The sequence below is a fragment of the Ailuropoda melanoleuca genome, chromosome 8 (assembly GCF_002007445.2).
Source record: "Ailuropoda melanoleuca isolate Jingjing chromosome 8, ASM200744v2, whole genome shotgun sequence".
NCBI lineage: Eukaryota > Metazoa > Chordata > Mammalia > Carnivora > Ursidae > Ailuropoda > Ailuropoda melanoleuca.
Genome location: NC_048225.1, coordinates 56,985,614 through 57,000,493, shown reverse-complemented (window position 1 = coordinate 57,000,493; position 14,880 = coordinate 56,985,614). Strand labels below are relative to the sequence as shown.

Genomic DNA, 14,880 nt, shown 5'->3' with positions numbered 1-14,880 from the left:
TGCTGTGCTTTAATTCATATGCCTCCCACTCTTCTATGAGTAAGCCTAAATTCTTTAAGCTTATTGTTTGCTCCATGGATCCATTTATAAATTCAACATTAATATATTTTCTTTAGGAAGCATTTTGTGGCATCAATTTCTCTATGTCAAGGCAGAAAGAATTACTTCTTCCTCTGAAGTAATAACATTCTTTTTTACTTGCACATGTAGAATAGTGTTAATTCCATTGCATGATCATAAGTTATTTGAAAATATGCCTCTCCAACTGAAATCAGCTACTGGCAGGTAGACTATTGCTTTTCATCATTATATTCCTGTTACCATGCCCTGTATTGTGCAGTGTGGGAAGTCAATAGGTATTTTTTGATAAAAATTAAATCCAAGAGTTGTAAACTAACAAGGGATTCTGGAAATATATCAGGATATCAACACATTACAGCCTTGTGCATTTAATTCATGCTGTGTGGTCTCAAATTACAAAGGTGACTATTGGAAGAATCTCAGTGAACTCTTTTAGGCCTATAAAATGAGGGTGTGTGTGTGTGTGTGTGTGTGTGTGTGTGTGTGTGTGTGGTGGGTTGTTTTAATGAAAGACTTATGCTAGTATTTTAGGGAAACCTTTTATGTGCCTCCCTCATTTCTTGATAGTAATTCTCTGTTACATGAAAACAACATTCCAGTCCCATTGTAAGAGCATTCTGCAGGTCCTGTGCAGGACTACCTTGAGTTAACTCCTCTGGTTACAGAAAGCCACTAGTATGGTTGCAGGGTAAGGCAAATCTAGTTTTAAATGTTGGCTCTGCCACCAACTAGCTGAGGTTCTCCAAGGAAGCACTTCATATTAGTTTCTACTTCTGTGAAATTAAGTTTAACAACAGCATTAACTTGTAAGGATTAAGTGAGATAGCATTTGTGAAGCGCTTAACCTGATAACTAGTACAATGCGAAGCATTTAACAATGATAAATGGGGATAAGGATGGTGAATGGGGATGGGGTAGTGTGGGGGGCAGCCGTGACGGCTGCCCTTGGACAATGATTTTGAAATGTTGCACAACTAACCAGAAAACTCACAACTGCAAGGGCATGCCAACAACCTGCTCCCAGTATCAAGACATGTGGTCCACAGATCGACAGAACCCTATCAGTTAGAATATAATGTACCTGAACACAGATTTCAGGAAAAATCTTTCCATAGTTTTCCTGAGAAATTCGGGAGAGCTTTATGCAGTGAATTAAATCTTCCTCATTCTGAAAGATAGCAGTGTGTATAATGCTTGATGTTTTCCCTGAACGCAGCAGTTTTACTTACAGTGTATGGAGCTTGTTCTTTCCTGCCCTGTCTGCTGGGAAAGGGCGTGAGGAGCTGTGGAGGCTTTCTCCTCAGGGATAGGTAGCATATATAAGGAGCCATGACTCAGGCTGCACGAAATCTTTTAATCGAAATCCCCTGGTGGACTTTTCTGTGCCCCCCAGAGTATAAAGTTTCCCAAGGGTTCATTCTACCTCATGACTTCCCTCCCTTTCTACTTCACTACACATTTTTGTCATTATTTCCATGCAGGGACTAGTATTATAGTGCCTTGACCCTGCCTCATGATAAAATTTTGCTAAAAGTAAGTTTGTGACTAACAATTCCAAAACAAAACACCTGCTATATGTACAACCTCACTCCTGTCCGTACCTTACCTCCACACCCAGCAAATAAACATATCTTCCTCCAATATCAATTGGGTGAATTTTGTACATTTTTAAGAAACCGCTTCATTCATGGGGGAGAAAAGCTTCATTGATTCTTCCATATAACACTTTAAGTAGCCATCACATTCCAGGATTTTGTACTGATAATACAGAAAATAGAACAGAGTCACTTTCACCAGGGCTCATACGCCAGTGAGGAAAGAGGCATCGAACAGACTGATTACAACGGGGCATAGTTACAATGAGACCATAGAAGAAAGAGCATGGATTTATCCAGGTCAGCACCTGGTCTGTCTGGAGACATAGGAGAAGAGAGCACAGGAAAACCAGGAGTGATTCATAACATGGTCAGCACGTCTGGAACCATGTGTACCAGCGGGGGAGCAAGTGGCAAGTACAGCTAGACGGGGGCAGAATCTATGCCACAGACGATTTTTTAGATTCAAAAGCCTTTGAATCTAAATAACATACTAGAAATTGCACAGTATGGAATTTAATCTTTCTCCTTTCCTAGAAAAAGGCATTTCTACATCCTTGAGAAGCAGCTGAAGATTTCAGGCATCTTGTTTGAGGCTACATAATATATTGCAGTTCCCTGCTTGGCACAATATCAGCCTGAATGATACAAACCTTAAATTTTACATCAAGGCCACAATACATTAGTTTTAGTGAAATATCAATTAGGAACACTCTCAAACAGAACTTCAAGTCATTTACTCTTTTTTTAAATTTTTTTGTTATGATATATTAGTCACCATACAGTACATCATTAGTTTTTGATGTAGTGTTCCATGTTCATTGTTTGGGGATAACACTCAGTGCTCCATGCAATAGGTGCCCTCCTTAATACCCATCACCAGCTAGCCCACCCCCCCACGCCCCTGCCCTCTAAAACCCTCAGTTTGTCTCCCGGAGTCCATAGTTTCTCATAGTTCTCTTCTCCCCCTCTATTATCCCCCCCTTCATTTTTCCCTTCCTTTTCCTAATGATCTCCCTGCTATTCTTTATGTTCTACAAATGAGTGAAACCATATGATAATTGTCTTTCTCTGCTTGACTTATTTCACTTAGCATAATCTCCTCCAGTTCCATCCATGTTGATGCAAATGTTGTGTAATCATCCTTTCTGATGGCTGAGTAATACTCCATTGTATAACATCATTAGCCATCAGGGAAATTCAAATCAAAACCACATTAAAATACCACCTTACACCAGTTAGAATGGCAAAAATTGATAAGGCAAGAAACAACAAATGTTAGAGAGGATGTGGAGAAAAAGGAACCCTCCTACACTGTTGGTGGGAATGCAAGTTGGTACAGCCACTTTGGAAAACAGTGTGGAGTTTACTCAAAAAGTTAAAAAGAGAGCTACCCTATGACCCCGCAATTGCACTACTGGGTATTTACCCCAAAGATACAGATGTAGTGAAAAGAAAGGCCATATGCACTCCAATGTTCACAGCAGCATTGTCCACAATAGCCAAACTGTGGAAGGAGCCAAGATGCCCTTCAACAGACAAATGGATAAAGAAGATGTGGTCCGGGGCGCCTGGGTGGCACAGCGGTTAAGCGTCTGCCTTCGGCTCAGGGCGTGATCCCGGCGTTATGGGATCGAGCCCCACATCAGGCTCCTCTGCTGTGAGCCTGCTNTATACAATGGAATATCACTTACTCTTTCAAATTCTTCATCAGATGAACTAGACTATTATTTTCAACATTGGCTCAGATAGTCATGAACAAGCATTGTTTCATAAATCTATAAATAAAAGAAAAAGCTGTGAAAATATATAGACCTCTGTATTTGATGATATTGAATTCACAGGAAAACACAGCTAAAAAGGAGTGAAAAGTAATATTAAAAGAGAAAAAAGTATACTTAGGTATTTTTCTGTGAATTATATCACTTTATAAAGAAAGAAATATACTTTAAATAAATTTTATTAGTGTACATATAACTGTTGCACACAAAATGATATGTAATTTCTTATTGAAGCATAAGTCAATGTTGTTATTTTTCTAAAAATATTCTCTAATACATTTATGTTTTTAAAATTAAAAAATATGGCTTCCCAATTTACATTTCCATAAACAGTGCCTGGGGGGTCCTTTGTCTCCACATCCTCAGGAACACTTGTTGCGTCTTATTTTTTGATTTTAGCCATTCTAACAGGTATGAGGTGATATCTCATTATGGTTTCGATTTATATTTCTCTGATGATGAGTGATGGTGAGCATCTTTTAATGTGCCTGTTGGCCATCTGGTTGTCTACTTTGGAAAAATGTCTAATCAGGTCCCCCACATATTTCTTAATCAGATTGTTTGGAAAATAGTATTGAGGTTCCTCAAAAAGTTAAAAATAGAAATAACATGATCCAATAACTCCATTATTGGGTATCTACCCAGAGAAAATGAAAACACTAACTCAAAAAGATATATGCACCCCCATGTTTATTGCAGCATTATTTATAAGAGCCAACATATGGAAGCAGCCCAAGTGTCCAACAATAAATGAATGGATAAGGAAAATGTGGTACGTACACACACACATACATACACACACACGCGCACGCACACACTAGAATATTACACAGCCTTAAAAAAGGATGAGATCATGCCATTTGAGACAACATTGATGGACCTAGAGGGTTTTCTGTTAAGTGAAGTAAGTCAGACTGAGAAAGACAAATACCGTATGATTCCACTCATAAATGGAATCTAAAAAAACAAATGAATAAACAAACGAAAAGCAGAATCAGACCTATAAATGCAGAGAACAAACGGATGGTTGGCAGAGGGGAGGGGGCGTGGGGAGTTGGAAGAATGGGTGAAGGGGAAGGGTAGATACAGACTTCCAGTTATGGAATGAGTAAGTCATAGGAATAAAAGGCACAGCGTAAGGAATACTGTTAATGATACTGTAATACCAATGTAACAGGACAGGTGGTAGCTATACTTGTGAACATAGCATAATGTATAAACTTGTCAAATCACTAAGTTGTACACCTGAAACTAATGTAACATTGTGTGTCAACTATACTCAAAGAAAAAATATATATACGGTTCCTCACCTTCAAAGTTCTCCATTTTCAAAACTTTTCCTGAGGATCCATGAAATTTGAATCTCTTATGTTTATACTTTCATTGTTTAGAATTGAATGTGTATTATATCTCCTCTGTGAAACAGTAAATTTCCAGGAGCTGTATTTTTCTCCTCAGGCTAACAGTCTCCTGAATTGTTGATATTCCCTTTAATTCAGGTTCTTCTTAGGAAAGAGAGAAATCACTATCCATGATTCCTCTTAGTATCTGCTTCAATGTTTTATCCAGTCTCATTCAAAAGAAACAACTGGCTAAACACTACTTCAATTCAGATATGTTTAGTCAGATTGTTACTCCTTAAAAATAGAGACTATGCTTTCATTCTTCACTTTTCAACACCAGTACTCCCATAGTGTTCGCCAAATGGTAATGCCCAAATTATGTAAGAAGAATATTTGCAAAGTTATGTAAAAATCAAGTTAATTCAATAAGCATGTATCAAATTAGCTATTATTAAGTGCTATACTTGGGTCTGTGCATGATGTATCAATTCCAAAGCACACTGGCTATTTAAAAAAAGTTTTAAGTCAGTCAGGAAAGACGGACCTGATTGCCTATAAGACAACGATTTATTAATGGCACCTAAAGAAGGAAAAAAAGCAACTAGAAGGGGAAAAAAGCAGGTGAATATTTCATTCATAGACAGCAAAATGATCAAAGACAAAAGGCAAGGGATTTATTGTGTTTTTTCAAAAGAGAAAACATTCCCGGGGAATGTTACTCTAACATGCACGATAACCTGTAGGTAGCCTGTTAAAATGCAAATTCCTGGGCTCCACCTGAAGAGTTTCTGACTTCGCTCCAGGGTGGGGTTGAGGATATTAAGTGGTTCTGATGCGCTGGATTTGGACCAGAGTCAGTACAAAACAGAAAGTGGATGTCATATTATACATCAGTAGTGTAGAAGACAGATTATGAAGACCCATGGTAATGAGGATGCACTGGAAGATGAAGAACAAAAAAATTGTGTTCTGAAGTGGTGTTAAATGGAAATCGATTATTTCATTATCTGAAAAATTTTCAAAGCTCATTGTTGAGCATTTATAAGCTGCAGGAAGGTATTAAGAAAATATAAACGAGCCAATCTCCAAATATCAAAAAAGAAGCAGTTTGACATTTGGAATATGTCTACTCATACTTTCACAATGCATACGTGTGAGTGGGCATGTGTGTACATGAGTGTGTATATTCAAATGAAATATATACACAAACAGTGATAAGTACCCTCTATACTACCCTATCTTTTCTCTTAATAATATATCATTTATATCTGTATCAGTATTTAGCTTGCTGCATGATAGTTTATATTTTATTTAACCAATACCCTTAAGTAATTGTTTAAGAAGTTTCCAAATTTTCTTTGCAATGAATAATGATACCTTGAACATCATAATATATCTTTGCCCACTTTCCCCCATTAGATACATATTTTGAAGCACAAATCATTGGATATTACATAATTAACTTTTAATACATTTATCAAAGGGACTTGAATAACTTTTAAGAATGAGGAAAGTACGCTTTTCATTTGATTTCTTCTTGTTTTCTATGCTAATTCATGTTCTGTAGTCATGAATAGTCTATTTGGGGAAATAATAATCATTACCAATACATGGTAAGAATTACTGTAACTTAGGCTTTCCTACTGATGTAAATCATAAAAGACATCCCTTGAATTGCTACACCTTAGAGGTTGTAAGACTATTTAAACTGTAAAGTCAATTTACAATTTAAATATACATTTGTCCATTTTCTAGACATATTTTCACTGTGGTCCTATTCTGTGCAGCTGAAGCATTGGTAACAAGGCTAAAGGTACACTAGACAGAGTCCCTATTTCAAAAAATCCACTGTCTAGAACTTCGGTAAGCAACAAGTTTATACATCAGGATAGAATGAAAGCTCTTATAAACAGACTTTTTCAATTCCAATAAATAGCCAAATATGAGTCAGAGAGACTATGGAAAGAAAAGATATAATGAAAAATGCCTAAATGAGCTTCAAAGAGAATATTTTGAGCATAGCTTTGCGAATTTGCTTGGTCTTCACACTGTAGATTACGGGATTCATCACAGGAGGGATGAGCAGATAAACATTGGCAATGAGAGTATGCACAAGGGGAGGGGCGTGCTTCCCAAATCTGTGCACCAGTGACAGGCTGATCATGGGGATGTAGAAGATGGCAACAGCACTTATGTGTGAAACACAAGTACCAAAGGCCTTTTTCCGCTCCTCTGGGGAGGCAATGCTGAGCACAGAGTGGATGATCAGAACATAGGAAAGGAGGATCAAGACAGAGTCTATGCCAGCAGTAGAGATGACAATGGCCAAACCAAATGCACTGTTGATCTTGGTGTCTGTGCATGAAAGCTTCATCACATCAGGGTGGAAACAATATGAATGGTGGAGAACATGGCTACGGCAGAAGGACAGACGCTTTAGAAGTAGGAGTAAAGGCACTAGAGCCGTTGTCCCCCTAATAACAATGGCAAAGCCCACTTTGATGATCCTTGAATTGGTTAAGATTGTAGCATACCTCAGTGGGTTACAGATGGCAATGAAGCAGTCAAAGGCCATTGCCAGGAGTACTGAGGACTCCATGAATGTGAAACCACGGATAAAGAACATCTGGCCAATGCAGGCATCAAAACTGATTTCTCGAGCATTGAACCAGAAAATACACAGCATGGTGACCAATGTGGAAAGGCACAGCCCTAGGTCTGTGAAGGACAGCATGGAGAGGAAATAGTACATGGGTTCATGGAGGGTCGACTCAGTGAGGATGACAAACAAGATCATGCCATTCCCAGAGATGGCAATGGCATAGAGACAACAAAAAGGGATGGAGAGCCAGGCATGGTAAGTTTCAAAACCAGGGATGCCAGTAAGAAAGAAGACTGCAGGGTGGAAAATGCTCTGATTGAAGGATGGCATGATGAATGAAGACAGCAGATTTCCCTGGAGGAAAGGACCATATCCTGTAAAGTAGGCAAGAAAGACATTTTCACTCTCTTCTACATATCCTACAATTTAGGATTGCTAGTGAGCCTTGTCTTGTCTTCCCATGGAAGTGCATACCCAGTTATCCCTTTCCTAGATTTAGAATTGATCTTGCATGAACTAGGAAAAGAGACAGAACATTAAATTGTAGGAGGACACCTGGGTTTTAGCGAGAGAAACATGTTATATCTAGGCTTCAGTATATTTCCATATATATATATAGAGAGAGAGAGAGAGAGAGGTTAGAGTAGATAATGGTAATATATTTTCCAGTTCTATGATTCCATGTACAACATGGAGAGACAGGACATTTCTGTGCAACCCTGTGACAAAACAAAAGGCAATTCATCCTGTTTTTCTTCACTTCTCAGTTGCCCTTAAAAAGTCCACTAAGACTTGTAAGTCCTTATGCACCCAAAGAAAATAGGATCATAAAGATAATATTAAATATTTTCTAGAAAAATACCACTGATTAAATTAATGCACAACAGCTATTAATGAAAACTAACTACTCTAGAAGAACAAATTCTTCTGGCAAAATAGACTACAATGGGTGACAGTTGATAAAATTATTTCATTATACAGGTAGTAGCCATGAATCTGGTGTTGTCTAAGGGAAATTCTGCCTGAAGAAATATGGCCCAAAGTTAACCTTACAAGAACAAAGGAACTAATTGCAAGCTAACAGGTAATAATTGGAGCAGAATTACCTGATTAAGATTCTTAATATTCCATTATTGCAAAGGGATAAGGAAATGTGTGGAAGGTTTGGGGGTGTGGTCCCTCAGAAACCCTAATGAGTCTGGATTCATCTCCATTCAAATGACGGATGATGACTATGAACCATCTCCTGTCGGAGGATATGAGCGTGTGTTCACCCAGATCAAGACATCTGCAGGATCAAAGAAGTTCCTCTATACTGATTCTTGTCCTAAGTTTCCAACACCTTATTTTTTTTTAAAAGATTTTATTTATTTATTTGACAGAGATAGAGACAGCCAGCGAGAGAGGGAACACAAGCAGGGGGAGTGGGAAAGGAAGAAGCAGGCTCATAGCAGAGGAGCCTGATGTGGGGCTTGATCCCATAATGCCAGGATCACGCCCTGAGCCGAAGGCAGACGCTTAACCGCTGTGCCACCCAGACGCCCCTCCGACACCTTATTTTTATCTACAAAAATAATGCTTGATTTTTAAGGTAGGTGCTCCTCTTTTATTCATTCATGCATGTATTCGCTCAATAAATATTTAAATATCTACAAAATGTCAGTGTGTGCAGTGGACAGAATTATAATTAGACCTGGTACTCCAAGAAGGTCTGTTCATAACTCTGGGAAAGAACATATCTAAGTGTAAGTCAACTTGGTGAGTTTCATTCTAACCGTTATATGAACAGGCACCAGCTTTGGCCAGAGTGGGAATAATTCATTACATGAGATGTGACGAAGACAGCATCTGAAGAGAAGAAAAGAGAAAAATGTTCAATATAGGAAGTCTCTTAAGAACTCAAACACACACACAAAATAATGATGTACTATATGTTTGCTAATTGAACATAATAATAATAATAATAAAAAGAAAATTTGAATTGAGGGGAAATATATAACAAAACAAGATCCATGAGTTTTGTTTCAATGTCTGCACCTCAGTTGGAAGACAAACCTGACTTTTTCACCTGTGACTTACAAGCAAGAATTGGAATATGCACTTACCTTTGCTTTCCCAACAAAGGGACTCCTGACTTGATAATAAGGCTTACAAGTTGTCTAACTGATGGCTGGTTTAAAGTCACAGGAGCAGTGAAAAGGAGGTCAGAGGAAAGAGCCCTGGAGAATAGCAGTATTTTCAAAAGACAGAAGCAGCACCTAGTGATTAGACTGCAGAGGCGTGGCACTAGGGTGAAAATGACCCCAGGAAGGAAAACACAAGGCTCTCCTCAGTTATTCTCAGACCTCTCATCTCAGAGCCAGGAAAAGTGCCTGACACAACAGTTTCTAAGAGTATCTGTTCAGTGAATGAATTCATTGTATCCGATAATAGTAATAGACCCTAGACACTTAATATCAGGCATATATTGTGACTCCTGACAGACAGCCCCTTCAAATTATGAATAAATTCATAACCATGTTGGCATATTTTAAAATAGAAGATCAGCTAACACTTTTCTGATTAATCTAGTATTCATCCTTGGTACTACGACTTTGCTCGAAGACAGACCTGGTGATAAAAATACATTTTTCTATGTGAAGTTGTAAGGACCTTTAAATCATATCCTCTTTATTTTGAATATAAGAAAGCAGGCTCTCAAGTTAATGCTCTTTTTATTATAGTTAAATAAAGTAAGAAGTATCGAAACTAGCCTTCTGTGTAATAACAATAGTGATAATGTATTAAATGCCTACTATGTAACAAACAATTTACTTCACTCTCTCTTTCTCTGAATCCTCTTTCCACTGATTTGCATGCTTCTAATGGTCTCTTTTTTCAAAGGAAAACAGAGTAGGACTATTCTAATGCAGGGAACTCCATTAGCAAAGCTTGTGGGAAAAGAATAGCTTTTTTTTTCTTTTTAATTCTATGAGTATTAACCCCCCTTGGGTCTTCTTTCACTGAAACTAATGAGCAAGTAAGTATTAAATAACTATTCACGGAAAGATATATTTAAATGTCTCTTTCTCCCCAATGGAGAATTCTTCCAAGACAAGGCAAGGGCTTGTATGACTTACACATCCTTATAACCAGACTACCAAGAACATATAGACTGCCTGCCCCCACTGCAAAGCTTTGCATCCGTCACTATCACAACATGCACTAGGTCTTACGAGCTCCTCTTTCTCAGATGAGAAAAACTGAAGCTAAGATTAGAAAACCGAGGCTCAGAGGAATCATGTACTTTCTCACATTTATCCAACATGACAATGGCAAATCCAAGAATTAAACTCTGTTCTCTCTGACTTCAAATTTCATGCTTTGTCACTACTTATTTAAAAGGAATTTTTTATTAATAATATTTTTTATTATATTATGTTAGTCACCATACAGTACATCCTAGTTTTTGATGTAAAGTTCCATGATTCATTACTTGCGTATAACACCCAGTGCACCATGCAATAAAATTAAATAAGTAAATAAAAATAAAAATAAAAAAATAAAAGGAATATAATTTTTAAAATATGTTGAATAAATGAACACATGCTCATAACTTCATGACTTTAATGTATATCTTATTACATTATTTTTAAATTGATATAATACATGAATATATATAATATATGAAATTGTTGAATATGTACTACTAAGTTCACCAATTTTCTCTGACCTGTTGGTTTCATAAACTATCTGAAGACAGTACCATCCTTGATGTATTCAGAAAAGATTTCAATGCACTAAAACACTGACCTCATGCAAAGAAGAAATCTTGAGTCTGGAAAGGAAGGTCATTTGCTTCTATGCCCAGTTCTTTTTTTTTTTTTTAATGATTTTTTATTATATTATGTTAGTCACCATACAGTACATCACCGGATTCCGATGTAAAGTTCGATGATTCCTATGCCCTGTTCTTTAAAGAGTCATCCCAGGCAGTAGCAGACAGTCTTTTAAAGCCAGAGAGAGAGAAAGAGATATCTCAACCTCACAAACTTATGGGCTATGCCCTGTTCTTTAAAGAGTCACCAGGCAGTAGCAGACAGTCTTTTAAAGCCAGAGAGAGAGAAAGAGATATCTCAACCTCACAAACTTATGGGCAGAAAGATCCTTCTGTCCTAAGGCTAGGGAAACACTCCCTGATCAGTCCAGTCCCCTTAAACCATTGCCAAAGAAGTTCTCTTCAGCTAAGTAAACTCACAGAGAATACTCAGGTATCAGCTCTCAGAAAAGCAGCCTTTATAAGGGGCCCAGAAGCTGCCTGGTAAGAGCCACATTTTCCCAAGTGAAAATCAAATTCCTAGGAGAGAACTCTATACACCTGTGTCCCATTAACCCTCTGTGCCCTGAAAAACAGGCCATAAAGGGCAATTTCTTTGCAGTCTAGCTTCACTCACTGCGACAAAGAAAAGTCCTGGAGATTCCAGGAGTCCAGTTCTCATTCAAGAGCTTTCTGACCCCTGAACAGCTTGCTATAAAGTCAAAGCTTTGCAGAGGGTAAAAGTAAGAGAGAAGCACCATTTAATGGATCACCCATGAGTTTGCTCACCAGGCTTTTGCCAATGTCACAGAAATCATAAGACATTGAACCAGGTATCAAAGGAGTTGCTAAATAACTATACTCACTGAGGCTAGTGCAATAGGGTTTGGTTCAGAGTCCACGACTGTTCCTGAGCATTCTGATTATCTTGGAAGTGTGGCTAACTTGTACATAGGCATACAAAATGATAACTTAAAAGGAAGTGATCCAGCAAACAAGCATATGAAAAGAGGCCCCGCATCACATGTCATCAGGGTAATGCAAATTAAAACAATAATGACTTTCGAAGGGCCAAAATCCGGAACACTGACAACACTGCCAACTCCTGGCAAGGAAGTAGAGCAACAAGAACTCACATTCATTGCTGGTGGAAATACAAAATGGAACAGACACCTCAGAAGACAGTTTGGCAGTTTATAATGAAAGTAAACATATTCTTACCATACAATCCAGCAATTGCATTCCTTATATCCCCAGAGAAGTTGAAAACATATCCACACAAAAATTGCATATGGATATTTATAGTAGCTTTTATTCATAATTGTCAGAATTTGGGGACAACCAAGATGTCTTTGAGTAGGTGTGTCTAAATAAAGTATGATATATCCACAAAATGGAATATTGTCAGTGCTAAAAAGAAATTAGCTACTAAGCCATGAAAAGTCATGATGGAAACCTAAATGCATATTATTAAGTGAAAGAAACCAGTTAGAAAAGACAACATAGTGTATAATTCCAACTATGCAACGTTCTGGAAAAGGCAAACTATGCAGACAGTAAAAAGATCAGTGGCTTGCCTGGGGCTAGGGAAGTGGGGAATTAGTAGGCGGCACATTAAGGATTTTTAGGGCAGTGAAACTACTCCATATGATACTATAATGGTGAACACATGGTCGTTATAAATTTGTCCAAACCCATGAAATGCACAATACCAAGAGTGAACCCTAATACAAACTATGGGCTTCAAGTGATAATGATGTGTCAGTGAAGGTTCATCATTTGTAAGTAATAAACCACGCTGGTGGGGGAGGCTATGGATATGTGGGCACAGGAGATATAGGGGAAATCTCTGTCTCTTCCACTCAATTTGCTGTGAACCTAAACTTCTCTAAAGAACTGGGTGTTATACACAACTGATAAATTATTGAACATTGCCCCTGAAACTAATGATGTACTATACATTGGCTAATTGAATTGAAATAAAAATTTTTAAAAAAGAATAGTCTATTTAAAAAAAATAAAAAGAAGCAACTAAAAAAGAATACAAAACTGTGAGTCCCTTGTATATCCCTTGCAATCTTACAAGGGCACTAGGCTGCTCTGATAATGGGTCTAAAACTGACACTAATACGTTCACCTCTGTGGTAGAGACATTAACCATGTTTGGCAGACAGCTTCTGTTAAAACTGTGGATACTCATAAGTGGCCTTCAACCTTTGGCCATTAATACAGCCTTAGACAATTAGTGGCAAATTGAGAGGGCTGGTAGTTTCAAGAACAGCAACTAATTAAACATGCTTCTTGGCATAAAAAGCTATGCCAAGAGGACATTGCCTTGCAAAGGTCTGCTATATGGAAAGAAAGAATGAAGAATTTATTGTCATTAGCATTGCCACAGAGGCCTTAATTATCCTGTTTAATTTTTTTTTTTTATTCTGTCACAAGATTCTAGATCCCCAGGAAAGTCTGGGAAGACACAGTTCTTTCCAGGAGTTAATCCAAAACCTGATAAAATATGCTATCCATTTAGGTATCTTCGGGACTAATAGAAACAGTCTTCCCACAGAAAGCACTTCAACAGATGAGGCAGACTTTTCCGCAGCCCTGGATAAGTTTGCCATGAAATGACTGAGACTCAGTGGGGAAAAAACACACAATTCAGACAGATGCTCCCAAAATACAGAAGCAAAGGGGGGTACCCAGGCTATTACAGGGATGCATGTGAAAATCTTGCTGGCCATGCTAAGGATTCCAATCTAAAGAGCACTGGTCCATGAGCGGGGCTTCAGGAGATGGTATATTGTTAGGAGAACCTCTGGTTCTTTTCCAGTGCAAACTGAGGGATTTAAACCATTCAATAACCCAAGTTTAATGATTAGTGGATACACAAACAAAGGACATAATGGCCAGTGTTCATTCTGTTGATAGAGTATCTCTTCTAATTGGCCTATCCCGGGGCTTGAATATTTTGAATACCTTCTCTGCATTCACCTATCCATTTAGACTTAACAGACCAGACATTGGTTAAAATCAAAGTGTTTAAAACCAGACAGCCAGCCTCCAAAGCTCAGCTCTGTCACCAAAAGTGTGACCTTGGGTCAATTATGTAACCACTTCACTTCCATTTCTTCATTTTTACGTGGGGAAAATAATTATATCTGCTTCATAGATTTACTTATTGTAATAAACAAAGTGACCCAATATCAATCCAAAGAAAAAGCACAGTACACTTTGTACTCACTCATAACAGGCTATTAACAACTGTTAATATTTATTGTCATTGCTTGCCATTACAATTATTTTTTCATTAATATAGCAATCTTAATAAATTATTGTTTAGTGACTGATATGTGTCAGATACTATGCTCCAGATACCAAGAAAAGGTGTAGTCTCTACCCTCAAGGAGTTCACATTTCTGACAGGTAAGACAGCCACCATAGCAAAACAAATCTGATTAGGACATCACCCTGCTTCCAATCTTTTGGCTTTTCAGTTCCGTAAGGAATCTGGCTTTCCAGGCCTTTTGGCTCTAACCTGAAACCACTGTCTTTCCACTCTTTCTGCTTCAACCCTGTTGAATTTATCTTCGACTCCCTAAACAAAGCCCGCCTTTGCTCACCTCTGAGCTTGTTGTCCAAGGCACTATTAAGCTGTTTACCGATTCCTAAGTTCTGTGTCAAA

At 37.9% G+C, this 14,880-nt stretch overlaps 2 protein-coding genes across 2 annotated transcripts in view; both read right to left on the bottom strand.

Moving 5' to 3' along the window:
* The window catches only part of LOC117803376 (olfactory receptor 51T1-like), a 255,196-nt gene that overhangs the window by 139,311 nt on the left and 101,005 nt on the right, over positions 1 to 14,880 (bottom strand). The window lies entirely within an intron of this gene.
* On the bottom strand, positions 6,788 to 7,798 carry LOC100475837 (olfactory receptor 51F2). Its single transcript, XM_002928577.2, has one exon. The coding sequence runs from the start codon at positions 7,730 to 7,732 to the stop codon at positions 6,788 to 6,790; it is 945 nt and encodes a 314-aa protein (XP_002928623.2). The 5' UTR covers positions 7,733 to 7,798.